Genomic DNA, 15,658 nt, shown 5'->3' with positions numbered 1-15,658 from the left:
GGCTTATTGAGAAAGTAAGGAGGCATGGGATCCAAGGGGACATTGCTTTGTGGATCCAGAACTGGCTTGCCCACAGAAGGCAAAGAGTGGTTGTAGATGGGTCATATTCTGCATGGAGGTCGGTGACCAGTGGAGTGCCTCAGGGATCTGTTCTGGGACCCATACTCTTTGTGATTTTTATAAATGTTCTGGATGAGGAAGTGGAGGGATGGGTTAGTAATTTTACTGATGACAAAGGTTGGAGGTGCTGTGGATAGTGTGGAGGGCTGTCAGAGGTTACAGTGGGACATTGATAGGATGCAAAACTGGGCTGAGAAGTGGCAGATGGAGTTCAACCTCGATAAGGGTGAAGTGGTTCATTTTGGTAGGTGAAATATGATGGCAGAATATAGTATTAATGGTAAGACTCTTGGCAGTGTGGAGGATCAGACGGATCTTGGGGTCCAAGTCTATAGGATGCTCAAAGCAGCTGCGCAGGTTGACTCTGTGGTTAAGAAGGCGTATGGTGTATTGGCCTTCATCAATCGTGGGATTGAGTTTAGGAACCAAGAGGTAATGTTGCAGCTATATAGGACCCCGGTCAGACCACACTTGGAGTACTGTGCTCAGTTCTGGTTGCCTCACTACAGGAAGGATGTGGAAGCCCTAGAAAGGGTGCAGAGGAGAATTACAAGGATGTTTCTTGGATTGGGGATCATACCTTATGAAAACAGGTTGAGTGAGCTCGGCCTTTTCTCCTTGGAGCAGAGGAGGATGAGAGGTGACCTGATAGAGGTGTATAAGATGATGAGAGGCATTGATCGTGTGGATAGTCAGAGGCTTTTTCCCAGGGCTGAAATGGATGCCACAAGAGGACACAGGTTTAAGGTGCTGGGGAGTAGGTCCAGAGGAGATGTCAGGGGTAAGTTTTTTTACTCAGAGAGTGGTGAGTGAGTGGAATGGGCTGCCGGCGGCGGTCGTGGAGGCGGATACGATAGAGTCTTTTAAAAGGCTTTTGGATAGGTACATGGAGCTTAGAAAATGAAAGGGCGATAGGTAAGCCTAGTAATTTTTAAGGTAGGGACATATTCGGCACAACTTTGAGGGTCGAAGGGCCTGTATTATGCTGTAGGTTTTCTGTGTTTCTATGTTTCTATCAATGTATAGAGTAACTGATAATTTTAGCAGTATATTCCTTGTTATTTTAATAATTGTTACCCTTCATGAATACCTGACTAGATGTGGAAAAATGTTGGAGTATCCTGAATTTCTGATGGTACATTATAAATGAATTGCTCCTTAACATAAATATTCTATTTAATAGAATTTTCCCAAATACTTTTATTTTTACTGAAGAATCATATTAATTGTTTAGCATCTTGGTGCATGTAGAGATAGAAGAAACGATAACCATTTAGTAAATAAATAACTTTTCAATTAATCAAGAACATTGAGCAAAAACTTTAAAGAATACAAAGTGACGTTAAGCATGAAGACTACTAAAGGATGCTGAGACTGATATTAAGTAGTTGGTTTTTAAAAGTGAACCATGGTATTCTCTAGTTTTACATTAGTTTTGAAGTTTTATTCCCCCGAAGTGTTTTTACTTGGGTTGACAAGTCTCCAGACAAATCAGGACTTGGAGACAAAACTGAAAAGCAAGTTGCATATCATTGTGAAAACCTCTTTGGTTGTTTGGAATTGTATTATGACATATTTAAGCATAAAGAACTGTGATTTTATAGAGTATTGTTAAGCTTTAACTTGTTCAAAGTCCTACCAAAGAAGGATATTTATTCTTTTTTCAGTCAAGTCACATTAATCTGCTATCTGAATTTAATAATAGCACATCTTCAAAAAAAAAAATCAATAAATGTAATAGTGCATGTCGGTCTCAAAGTTTTTAAATTTATTTAATGCTGTGTAGTACTTCATGTCATATTGGATCCAGAAAAGCCTTATTCATTCAACATATCTAGAATACTAATAAACAGCATAATATCACAAATTTGGAATTGCAGATGAAGAATTCTTCAAATCCAAACCTGTAACTAAATTCTAAATTGCCTTTAAAGTGTTGTAGGCTATTTTGAGATTTTTATTAATTTTTGAGACCAAGCGACTTTCATATCATTACAATGTTTCATCCTTGCTGTGCTTATTAACCATAATAGATGTTAGTCCTCAAAGGAAATAGTTTGTTTTAATAACTAAAATGAATGCATTTAAAGCAAAACCTGCTCATAATCAACTCACTAATTCTCCTTTCACATCCAGGTTTTACTAACTTCATGCGCAGCCCTGCATGTGACATATTTAACCCCTTGCACAGTGAAGTAAATCAGGATATGGATCAGCCTCTGTGCAACTACTTTATCGCTTCATCGCACAACACTTACTTGACAGGGGATCAACTACTTTCTCAATCCAAAATGGATATGTATTCCTGGGTGCTTCAGGCTGGTTGTCGCTCTGTGGAAGGTAGTTATGCAGTGTCTGTTCTAAATTATATATTCTGGCAAGAGCAATAAAGCCATCAGTTTCCTTCTTCAGCTTAGCGACAGATACTGTATTCTTACAGATGGGTTTAGTTCATTTCTCAATTCATGAGGGACATAAGATGTATTCTAAAATCCATTTTGAATGTTGTCTTTAAGTCCTTTAACACCATTCAGGGTGGTGTACAGTAATTGGAAACGTACATGATTCACAGCCACCAGTGTTGAGTTGGAGTTCACTTTAACAGGCTATTCTGACATGATGGTGTAGTTAAGTAAAGTACTTTTACCACGCTTTGTGCTCAGGTTTTGGAGTTCAATAAAATGTGTTACGGTTTTTCTTAAACATGAAACGACTCACTTAGTTTTATTTGTGAAAACATACATTGGTGACCCTGATGCTCTAGGATGATTCCAGAGTTATTGAACGTGCCAGCCAATGCAGTTACATAGAAACATAGAAAATAGGTGCAGGAGTAGGCCATTCGGCCCTTCGAGCCTGCACCGCCATTCAGTATGATCATGGCTGATCATCCAACTCAGAACCCTGCACCAGCCTTCCCTCCATACCCCCTGATCCCTTTAGCCACAAGGGCCATATCTAACTCCCTCTTAAATATAGCCAATGAACTGGCCTCAATTGTTTGCTGTAGCCGAGAATTCCACAGGTTCACCACTCTCTGTGTGAAGAAGTTTTTCCTAATCTCGGTCCTAAAAGGCTTCCCCTTTATCCTCAGACTGTGACCCCTCGTTCTGGACTTCCCCAGTTGGTTTGAAACTGCTGGAGTTTTGGGAGTAAAATGCCTTTATTTGTCTTGTACAAGCCGAGGCCCAATTCGTGCTGCAAGAAATCACTGTGGCCAACACCACATTTTTTTAATGTGGTAGCGTCACTCAGTAATTCCACAGCTGCGAGAGAGGTGACTACCAGAATACCCACATGAACACGATAAATACCACTCGCTGAAAACTCACCTTTTACAGACTTTTGGACTTTCGGAGTCTAAGCACGGCAAACAGTTGTGCACCTTGCCCAGCCTTGGTGGTGCTAAGCCTTTGGAGCTAATGGACCACATGCTGTCTCTCCAGGGAAATCACCATCCTTGCTTTATTTTTAAAGAACTTTTCATGGAGCAAATGCCTCATCAAGTTCGCATTGCCCTCGCTAATGCACTCGTGAATGACTACAGGGAGCTTGCTAAAATGGCTGAAAGTCTGCACTCAGCCAGGCAGAGATGCATAATTCCTCCTCATTTCCCTGCCTCAATAAACCCAGTCAGCAAGATGTCCAATGTAAGCACACGAAACAGACTACGCCGGGTCTGTGTTTTTACCACGCTCACTTTGATACGAACGCTAAGAAGGGCTGACCGTCTTGCAGCTGTAACACTGCCAGTGCATTGGGACATCAGAGGTCCGTGAACACGATGGGTTCCAGCTGCCAGAGTCATTACTGTTCGTTACGGATGCCCTTTCAGGGCGATGCTTAGTGTGTGACACAGGTGCTCAAGTGAGTGTGCTGCCAGCATCGCCTATTGATGAGAAGGCAAAGAGTGACAAAACTTCACTGGAGGTTGCTAACGGAAGCAGGATCCAGACCTACAGGATACAATGGGCAATGCCCTGCTTCAGTGGACGACGTTACACATCTGACTTCATCCTGGCTAAAGTGGCTAGATCTCTGCTTGGTGCAGATTTCCTGTGTGCCCAAGGACTTTGAGTAGATCTTAAGAACAGCCGGCTTGTGGATGTCAAGGACTTTGCCTGGTTACCCTGCTTCCCCAGTAAGTTCCCCACATCAACTCTGTCGAGTGCATGCACCATCGCCTGTGAGTTTACTTGATAGCTGGGTGAATTTCCAAGCCCACATCCTTCACTACAGTCACAAAACAAAACAAAATGGGGTGAAACACCACATTTCCACAACTGGTCTGCCAGTTCATGCCCGCACACGTAGACTGGACCCAGAAAAGCTGGCAACCATGAAGGCCGAGTTTGGCAACATGAAGAACTTGGCATTGTATGCTGATCAAGTAGCCCCTGGACTTCACACCACCATGCAGTCCCCAAGTCTGTTGGTGGTTGCTGCCCATGTGGTGATTACCAATGTCTTAGTGAGGCCACCACTCCCACCGTTACCTGGTCCCACACATCCAAGACTTTTCAGCACGTTTAGCCAGAAAGTTAATTTTTTCCAAAATTGATTTAATTGAGGGTGCCCGTGTACTTGGAGGACATTTCCAAAATGGCTGCTTTAAACCCCATTTGGCCTCTTTGAGTTTCTGTTCATGCCATTTGGGCTTCAAAATGCAACACAGACTTTCCAACGGCTGGTGGAATTTGTAATAAAAGACTTAGATTTCTTTTTGTTTACCTGGGTGACACACTTGTCAACACTGCTTACAAATCCGAATATGTATCTCATCTCCCCTCACTTTTCGAGTGCTTAAGCCAACATGAGTTGATTATTAACCTGACTAAATGCCATTTTGGGTTGTCAACTCTTGACTTTCTTGGCCATTGCATCTCCACAGAAGGTGTGAAAACCTTCCCATCAAAAGTAGCTGCTATTATGTATTTTCCTTTGCCACACGCTACTAAAAATCTGCAGGAGTTTTTATGTATGGTTAAATTCTATCATTACTCCATTCCGTGAGCTGCTGAACTTGTGCCCTCCCAGATAGTTCACTTAAAGGCAATACCCCTAATCACATGCTTGATTGTGCAGCAGACATGACTGGGGCCTTTGATGACACCAAACAAGCTCTTTCCAACTTATTTTGTGTAGCTCATCCCTTAAGTGACTTCTCTGCTGTGCCTCCTTCCTTCTCGTCTGCAAGTATGAGCCATGTGCTTTGAGTTTCTAAGTCAAGCCATTCGATATTTTGATGGACTACTCATATTATACTTCTGCATTGTGTGTTCTTGCTGTTATTTTTTTGGTTTTAATTTTTTGGTTCTAATTTGGTTATACTTTTTCTTTATATATAGACATGCTGAAAGTGGAATTGTTTGATAAAAATCGATATAATGGAATAATTCTGTTTAATGAAGCTATTTTTGTTTTTATGTGGTTGTTTTCAATTTCAAACTTTTACTTATGTAATATTTTGAAATACGAATCGGGAACATAACATTCTTAACCTATTTAATTTAACTACAATTTTCTGTTTTTAAAGTTTATTTTATTTTTTTGTTTTCTAGTAATTCTTCAGCAGCAACTGTGTTGTGTTGTTACTTATTCTTATTGCCTTTAATCTTGCTAGACATTTAAGGTTATTTTCACTTTATTTCAGTTGACTGCTGGGATGGTCCAGATGGGGAGCCGATTGTGCAACATGGTTATACACTCACCTCCAAGGTCCTGTTCCAAGATGTGGTGGAAACCATCAACAAATACGCTTTCATCAAAAATGAGTGGGTGTTATCTTTTACTAACCTAAAATCATCAGATACTTATTGAATGGTTGTGTGATTGATGTTGCATTCTTTGGTTCACAAAATACATCCATCAGTCATCAATAGGCGTGTACAAGATTTTGCTGTTGTGGTGGTCTAGCATAACGGTTTCACCAAAGTAATCCAATTTTCAGTGAAAGTTTATGTCAATGTAGTATACAAGCATCATGATACATGAAAACTTAACATAAAGTGTTTATTATATTGTGGAAATACTCCTGTATAATATGATGCCCATCTTTGTCTTAGCTCAATATTTTATGCTACCTTAAATTAGATATTTAGTTAGGTATTTGAAATATTTCTTCACTATAAGATAAATTCCAGATTTTCTATGAAAAGCATTTCACAGCGTGCCTAACGTGAAGTGTCAGCAACCAAACTTTTCCATAGTTGAACAAAGCCTTTCTGTTTAAGGGACACGATTTCCCATACACAAAGCCATGCTGGCAATCCCCATTCATTCTTTACCTGATTGTCTCAGAATCCCCTCCGGTAATTTTCCCACCACTGATATTGTGATCATAGGGCTGTAGTTCCCCTGGCTTCTTGCAATCTTTCTGAGGCCTTCTAGTACCTCACCTGCAGCTAAAGAGGATGCAGATATCTTTGGCAAGGCCTCCGTAGTTTTTTTCCCCTTCATTTCCCACAATATCTTTGGATACACTTGGTCAGTCCATGGAGATTTATTAACAATATGCTTTAAAACTGCCAGCACCTACTCCCTGGTGATGTTAATAAGTTCCAAGAGATCACTATTCATTTTCTTTGATTCCTTGTCCTTCTCCATGGTAAGTACACATGAGAAATATTCATGTAAGTCCTCCTTTGATGGCAATTACATTAATCCTTAAGGAGACCTATTCTTTCCCTATTTACCTTTTTGCTATTAATATACCTGTAGAATCTTGTGTGATTATCCTTTATCTTTCAGAGCTATTTCATGTTTTCCCTCTTGTATACTTCCACAGCTTTCGTACTTCTCAGGCAGCTTGCTTTTACCTGTCATACACCTTTGTCCAAACCAGAGCTTCAATATCACCAGACAACCAGGATTCTCTAAATCCTGTCAACCTTGCCCTTCACTCTAATAGGAATATGCTGTCCCTGCACTCCTGCTATCTGACTCCTAGGCTCCATCCACACTAGACTGGATAATTTTGAAAACGCCAGTTTCGAGTAAAAACGACAAGCGTCCACACTACGCGTTTTCCAAAGTATCTCTGTCCACACCAAAACGGATATTTGGGCGGATCTACTCCTAATGGGCATGCACAGACATATCTACAGAAAACAAGCGAAGAGGAAACGGTATAATATTTATGTTTCTGCGGCAGCATTGTATTATTTCCATAGAATAAAACTAGGGTACCAACAACAACAGCGAAAGAAAGTTTTCAACAATGCCTTTGAGGAATACAAAGAAAACCTCCGCTGGAAAAATCAGACCAGACTTCTTCGTTTAGACAGACAATAAAGTCAAGCTGTTTCTGCAAGTTACAAATGACTACAAAGTCAGCAAAGCAGTAGAGATGTTTAATTCCAAACAAACTATTAACGTAGACAATAAACGGCACACGGATGAAGCCGTCCTCTACCCCAGATCAACAAGAGAGTGGAATCTTCTGCAGCCAGAACTGCGCAGTATTTCTGACATTAATATTTTTAAAGATAGACTCAATCAAATCAATTTAGGGGATCCAGTCAAAAAAGCTCACTTTACAATTTAACTCGAACACCGTTCACACCGACTGTGCGTTATAACAGCCGTCTGGCAGTGCTTGCACAGTACCAAGCAGAAGCAGAAAAAGCATTGTTGTTGTGGTGTTGTTATGACAATGTGTAATAATCTCTCTGTTTACGCCATCCACACTACAATGCGAAACAATCATTTTCAAATTTACACACTCTGAAGAGTGTTTTCGAAAATCTCCGTTTTCGGGGGATAAAAACGCCATTTCAGTGTGATCGGAGGATCAAAATGAAGAGAAAAAGCTTCGTTTTCAAAATTATCGGGCGTAGTGTGGACGTAGCCTAAGAAGCCTCCTGCTCATCAGATAACTTTACCTGACAATAGCCTCTCTCAGTCAACAGTTGCAAGTACCTGTATAATATTTTCAAAATTTGCCTTCCCTAACTTAGGATTTTAACTGTAGAGCTGTCCCATCTTTTTCCATAACTATGTTAAAACTTATAAAATTATGATCATTTGTCCCAAAGTGCTCCCTCACAGACACAGTCATGCGCCCTCCCTCATTTTCCAATTGGAGGTCTAGTGTTGCCTCCTTTGTAGCTAGGCAACTTACATATTGTTTGAGAAAACATTTCTGGACACATTTAACAAATTTCACCCCATCTAAGCCCTTTGTACTATGGCAGTCCCAGTTAATTTGTAAAAGCAGTTAATTTGAAATCACCTGCTATTACAAGCCTGTTGCTCTCACAGCTCTCTGATATCTCTCTACATATTTGTTTCTCTAATTCCTGCAGAATGTTGGGTGGCGGTACTTATGATAGATCCCATCCAAAATGATCATCCCCTTCCAACCAGTCTCACTTTGTTAATTTGCCCTATTACCTTTGTTAATTTGCCCTATTCCCTAACTTGCCTGCAGTATTTTTTAAATTTCTACTTTGCAAGTTATTTTCTGAAGTTATGTTAATGTTCCAGCACATGAAGTTTGGATGTACAAAGAACAATCTTCCATCTCAATTTGATTAACATTAATCGCACTTATAAATAAATAAATAAATAAATGGTATTTACCAAAATATATTGTTTTCCTAAGCCATCTTCACCCACACCCAATTTTTTTTTTAAATTTCACCAGAATTTTGTTTTGGCTTTTCAAAACTTTGCTTGGCTATTTGTTGACTTTTTGTAGATATCCTGTTATTCTCTCTATTGAGAACCACTGTAGCATCCAGCAGCAGAAGAAGATTGTCCAGTATTTGAAAGATATCCTTGGAAGTAAACTAGAGTTATTTTCCATTGAAAGTCATGGAAAATACCAGCTTCCTTCTCCTCAAAGTCTGAAGGGAAAAATTCTTATAAAGGTAAGAGTTTCATGTTGTGACAGTATAAGGTGCTTGTTTTTATTTCATTATGGAAAGAGTTTATAAATGATTAGGTTAGTTTTCATGTTTTAAATAGAACAGTGGTGTTAAAGCTTAGAAAAAAATCTCCACCATTGTGTAGCAAGTACAGAATGGGAATTGATGTGTTAATTGCTGGCTAAACCAGTTACAGAGTCAGAATCAGGTTATATATATAGTAGTTAAATTAAAATAGTGAATAGTGCATAAATAGAATGATGAAAAAGAAGTGAGGTGGTGTTCATAGGTTCAACATCCGCTTGGGAATCGGATGGCAGGGAGAGAGAAGCTGTTCCTAAAGCGCAGAGTGTGTGCCTTCAGGCTTCTGTTTCTCTTTTCTGATGGTAACAATGAGAAGAGGGCATGTCCTGGGTGATGGAGGTCCTTAATGATGGATGTTGCCTTTCTGAGACACCTATTCTTTGAAGATGTCTTGGATAACACGGACACCAGTACCTAAGATGAAGCTGACTAATTTTACAACTTCTGTAGTTTCTTTCGATATCCCCCCACCCTCATACCAGACAGTGATGCAGCCTATTAGAATGCTCTCCAAGGTACGTCTGCAAAGATTTTTGAGTGTTTTAGGTGAAAAACTAAATTTCTTCAAGCTGATAATGAAATATAGTTGCTGTCTTGCCTTCTTTATAGCTGCATTGACATGTTGGGACTATGTTAGGTCCTCAGAGATCTTAGCTCCCAGGAATTTGAAATTGCTCACTCTCTCCACTTCTGAGGATTGGTTCTTGTTCCCTCATCCTCCCCTTTCTAAGGTCCACAATCAGCTCTTTGGTCCTACTGACACTGAGTGCAAGATTGTTGCTGTGACACCACTCAATTGGCTGGTATATCTCGCTCCTATACACGCTCTCATTTCCATCTGAGATTCTGCCAACAATGGTTGAATCATCAGCAAATTTATGGATGGTATTTGAGCTATACCTAGCCACATAGTCATGGGCATGGAGAGAGTGGAGCAGTGGGCTAAGCACACACCCCTGAGGTGCACCAGTGTTGATCGTCAGCGAGGAGGAGATATTATTACCAATCCACACAGGTTGTGGTCGTAAGGTTAGGAAGTTGAGGATCTAATTGCAGAGGGAGGTACAGAGGCCCAAGTTCTGTAGATTATCAATCAGGACTGTGGGAAAGATGGTGTTAAGCGCTGAGCTACAGCAAACGAACAGCATCCTGACATAGGTGTTGTATCGTCTAAGGCCACGTGAAGAGCCATTGAGATGGCGTCTGCTGTAGACCTATTGTGGTGATAGGCACATTGCAGTGGGTTCAGGTTCTTGCTGAGGCAGGAGTTGATTCGAGTCATGACCAACCTCTCAAAGCATTTCATCACTGTAGATGTGAGTGCTACTGGGTGCGAGGAGGGAGATATACCAGCCAATTGAGTGGTGTCACAGCAACAATCTTGCCTTAGTCACTAAGGCAGCTCACACTACTCTTCTTGGGCACTGGTATAATTGTTGCCCTTTTGAAGCAGGTGGGACCTTCCAACATAGCAGTAAGAGGTTGAAAATATCCTTGAATACTCTTGCCCGTTGATTGGCACAAGTTTTCAGAGCCTTACCAGGGACTCTATCTGGACCTGCCACCTATCAAGGGCTCACCCCACTGAAAGACAGCCTGACTTCGGCCTCCGAGGCAGAGATCACAGGGTCACCGGGTACAGCAGGTAGCTTCACAGCTGTAGTTATATTCTCCCTTTCAAAGCGAGCATAGAAGGCATTGAGCTCATCTGGGAGTGAAGCATCACTGCCATTCATACTATTGGGTTTCGCTTTGTAGGAAATAATGGCCTGGAAACCCTGCCAAAGTTGCTGTGCATCTGATGTTGCCTCCAACCTCGCTCGGAATTGTTCCTTAACTCTTGAAATAGTGCTCCACAAGTCAGACTTAAATGCCACAGATTTAGCTCTCAGCACACAACAAGCCTCCTGGTTCATCCATGGCTTTTGGTTTGGGAATGTACGGCATGTTTTCGTAGGCACGCACTCATCCACACAGGTTTTAATGAAGTCAGTAACAACAGAGACATATTTATCCAGATTCAAAAATGAATCCCTGAATACAGTCCAGTCCACTGATTCGAAGCAGTCCCGTAGGTGCTCCTGTGCTTCCCTTGTCCATACCTCCTTGGTCCTCTCTGCTGGTGCTGCAGTCTTCAGTCTCTGCCTATACTCAGGGAGTAGAAGTACAGCCAGGTGATCAGACTTTACGAAGTGAGGGCGTGGAATAACACGGTAGTCATTCTTGATGGTGGTGTAACAATGGTCCAGTGTGTTGTTTCCTCTGGTCCTACAAGTGATTAGTTGACTTTTTTCAAGCTGGCCTGGTTAAAATCCCCCAAAATGATAGTGAAGACATGAGGGTGTGCTGTATCAAGCATGTTGATAACAATCATCTATAGCCTGACATTGGCCTGAGGTGGAATGTACACCGCTATCAAGCTGATCGCTGAAATCTCCCGCAGCAGGCAAAATGGCCGACACTTCAATGCGAGATGTTCCAAGTCTGGTGAGGAGAATTAGGACATCACTGACATTTATGGACCAAGAAGGTTTGATAATGAGGCATACACCTCCACCTCTGCTTTTGAGAGACTTGACAGTCCTATCCTGATGGTGAGAAGTGAATCTGAATTGCTGTGTCCAGTATGGAGGGTGTTAATTAGGATTCCATGAAGCAGAGGATACACATTGTCCTAATAATCCCTCTGATAAAATCGTCGATTTTATTTACTAGAGACTGCGCGTTTATAGTTGGTATTGGGAGTCGAAAACCTCATTTTCTTTTAAACACACTTGTAGCCCTGAGCAACGGCCATGTTTCTTATGAAAAGTGCGGACACAATCGGATATTTCTGTCAATTTTAAGCAGTGATAGATTGTTCAATTTCATTAAAACATCTTTATTAACTGTACAGACCTTGGGTGCAGTTGTGATTCTCAGCTGTAGCAGGCTAAATGGGAATGTTTAATCGTATCCATGAGCTACTCCGCAATGAATTCACCCTGAAGGCGCCCGGAAGTGTACCAGAGTACACAACCAGAAACAAAAGTCATGAGAAATAAGTACATTTTATTAATGACCATTAATGTTAATGCACACCTTTGCAGAGCACTATTGCAGGAAAGCAGCATCCATCATCAAAGGCCTCCACCAGGCCATACTCTGTTCTTGCTGCTGCCATCAGGAAGAAGGTGAGGGAGCCTCAAGACCTGCACCACCAAGTTCAGGAACAGTTATTACCTGTCAACCATCAGCCCTTGAACCAGAGCAGATAACTTCACTTGCCGCATTACTGAACTGTTCCCACAACCTATGGACTCAATGTCAAGGACTCTTCATCTCATGTTCTCAATATATATTGCTTGTTTTTTTTTTCTCTTTTTATATTTGCAAGGTTTTTGTCTTTTGTACATTGGTTGTTGTTCATCCTGTTACATGAATGCCCACAAGCAAATGAATCTCAAGGCTGTATATGGTGACATATAAACTTTGATAATAAATTTACTTTAAACTTTGAACTTTGAACTTCTATCTAATAACTAATCAATAAGCTTCAAGACCTTGGCCTCAATACATTCTTCTGCAATTCAATCCTTGATTTCCTCACTTGCAGACCCCAGTCAGTTTGCATTAGCAACAACATCTCCACAATCTCCATCAGCACAGGTGCACCACAAGGCTGTGTGCTTAGGCTCCTGCTTTACTTATTTTATACCTATGACCGTGAGGCTAAGCACATCTCAAATGCCATTTTAAAATTTGCTGATGACACCACTGTTGTTGGCTAAATCAAAGGTGGTGATGAATCAGCATAAAGGGGGGAGACAGAAAATCAGTCTGAGTGGTGCCGCACAACTTCTCCCTCAATATCAGCAAGACCAAGGAGCTGATTATTAACATCAGGAGAAGGAAACTGGAGGTCCATGAACTAGTTCTCATCAGGGACTAGAGGTGGAAAGGATCAGCAACTTTAAATTCTTTGGTGTTATCATTTCATTGGATCTGTCCTGGATGCAGTACGTAAGTGCCATTATGAAGAAAGCACGGCAGCACCTCTGCTTTCTGAGATGTTTGTGAAAATTCAGCATGTCATCTAAAACTTTGACAAACCTATATGGATGTGTGGAAGGTAGTGTACTGGCTGACTGCACTGTGGCATAGTATGGACACCCCAATGCCCTTGAATGGAAAAGTCTACAAAAAGTAGTGGATGCAGCCCAGTCCATCACAGGTAAAGGCCTCCCCTTCATGGAGCACATCTACACAAAGCACTGTTGCAGGAAAGCACCATCCATCATCAAGGAACACCACCAACCATTTAATGCTCTCTTCTCATTGCTGCCATCAAGAAAAAGATACAGAGCCTCAAGACCCAAACCACCAGGTTCAGGAACAGTTATTACTCTCAACCAACACACTGAAACCAGAGGGAATAACTTCATTCAACTTCAGTCACCGTATCACTGAATTGTTAGCACAACCTATGAACTGACTTTCAAGGACTGTGCACCTCATGTTCTCAATATTTATTGCTTATTTATATATTATGATTATGATATTTTCTTTTTGTATTTACAGTTTGTTACCTTTTGCATTCTGATTGTCTGTCCTGCTGGAGCAGTCCTTCACTGATTCCATTGTGTTTCTTGTATTTACTGTGAACACCTGCAAGAAAATGAGTATCAGAGTTGTATACCATGATGTATATGTACTCTGATAATAAACTTACTGTGAGCTTTGTATGCAAGAGTATCTTCACAATTTAAACTCATCTCTAAGGAAACACACTGGAAGATGTGGCACATATCAAGCCGCAACTTCTTGTGCAAACAGAGGAAGGAGAAGAAAGACCCAAATGGCGATAAAAATAGAAAAAGCTAGGAAATGTATATCATGTCAGGCAGCAGGTATAAAAAGAGAGAAGGTGTTATGAGACCTGCTGTCTCCCTTTCCTTTCTAGATCTCTCTGTCTCCATCTCTGGAAAATAATTTGTAACGTGCATCAGTGGGCGTACTTTCCAGGCAATGTTTTCTTCATATATTAAAAGAAGTTGCAAATACGAGGGGTGATTGGTAAGTTCATGGCCTAAGGCAGAAGGAGATGAGTTATACAGCTCACATTAAATGCACGTGCAGTTCAACTCTTTGAGTGATAATGCAGAAAGTTTGAAGTTAATAACTCATCTCCTTCTACCTTAGGCCACGAACTTATCAATCACCTCTGCTGTGGACCACTTCTGGAGGTCCAAGACGCCAACTTCTACAAAGAAGGGATCCGTATGCTCCAGGACCGCTGGACTAAGTGTGTAAATGTAGGAAAAATAAATGTGCTAGGTTTTCTAAAATTGACTCCTTCTACCTTAGGCCACAAATCATCAATCACCTCTCATATAAACTTGTTCCAAAATGGAAGATGTAATGAGACAAATCAAATTTAATATAATGTAAGTAATTTAAGAAAAGCAATATTTAGATTTAATGATCAATTTATAAGTTCATGATCTGTTTCAGGGGAAGAAACTCCCTGCTGACCTCGGCACTGAAGCAGAAGAAGGCGAGGTGTCTGATGAAGATAGCGCTGATGAAATTGAAGAAGAATGCAAATTAAAGCAATTCAATGTAACAGTTCATCCAAATATTTTGAAGTTAAATTTAATGTTCATTTAGCAATGGTATTTAAACCTGTTAAACAAAACACAGCACTGTATGTGCAGAATCCAGTTATTACTCCAGTGAAACATCACTGTCCCACACAATGCAGAAAGATGGATTTTTGAAAATAGTGAAACCAACTTAATTGCAACCTTGGTGGGTAGTGTGAAGCTCATTTGATGTTATCATGAAATTCATATGCAAAGTTGTTCCATCAGGCATGGATTCAGGAACCATACATTCCATTTGACACGCTTACTGCAGTTCTTTGAGGATACATGAGTACAGTGGATTGAGGGGATGTTGTATACCTTGATTTTCAAAAGGTGCTCAATAAGTTGCGGCAAAGAAGAATTACCCATTAAGAAGATTTGATTAACCAGCAGAAGGCAGTGAGTTGGGATAAACATGTGTTTCTCTAGTTAGCAATCAGCAGTGAATGGATTGCAGCAGGGGTTGGTGTCGGGCAAGCAACTATTCGCCATATACATTAAAAGTTTGCATGAGGGAACATAGTGTAGATTAAGGAACACACATCAAAGTTGCTGGTGAACACAGCAGGTCAGGCAGCATCTCTAGGAAGAGGTACAGTCGACGTTTCAGGCCGAGACCCTTCGTCAGGACCCTAGTACGACTGTACCTCTTCCTAGAGATGCTGCCTGACCTGCTGCATTCACCAGCAACTTTGATGTGTGTTGCTTGAATTTCCAGCATCTGCAGAATTCCTTGTGATAGTGTAGATTATCTAAGTTTGCTGATGACACTAAATTAAATTGAAAAACAAAATGGGCAGAAGATGTGGATTGTCTGCAGACTTAAATGAGTGGGCAAGGGTCTGGTAAGTAGAGTACAATGTTGGTAAATGTCAGGTCATCCACTTCAGAAGGAAAAGCAGAAGATCACATTATTATTTAAATGGTGAAAGATTGTAGCATGCTGTTGTAAAGAGG

At 40.8% G+C, this 15,658-nt stretch overlaps 1 protein-coding gene across 2 annotated transcripts in view; it reads left to right on the top strand.

The window, feature by feature from the left end:
* plch1 (phospholipase C, eta 1) overlaps nucleotides 1–15,658 on the top strand; it is a 100,551-nt gene that overhangs the window by 39,381 nt on the left and 45,512 nt on the right. For both annotated transcript variants that reach the window (XM_072255355.1, XM_072255354.1), the window contains 4 exons: nucleotides 2,257–2,460; nucleotides 5,774–5,894; nucleotides 8,822–8,993; nucleotides 14,568–14,675. In XM_072255355.1, the coding sequence (XP_072111456.1) occupies nucleotides 2,257–2,460; nucleotides 5,774–5,894; nucleotides 8,822–8,993; nucleotides 14,568–14,675 (605 nt within the window). The remainder of the gene's footprint in view (nucleotides 1–2,256; nucleotides 2,461–5,773; nucleotides 5,895–8,821; nucleotides 8,994–14,567; nucleotides 14,676–15,658) is intronic.

Source organism: Mobula birostris, chromosome 4, assembly GCF_030028105.1.
Source record: "Mobula birostris isolate sMobBir1 chromosome 4, sMobBir1.hap1, whole genome shotgun sequence".
Taxonomy (NCBI): Eukaryota; Metazoa; Chordata; class Chondrichthyes; order Myliobatiformes; family Myliobatidae; genus Mobula; species Mobula birostris.
Note: the sequence above shows the minus strand (reverse complement) of the source record. Positions and strands in the feature narration are given on the sequence as shown.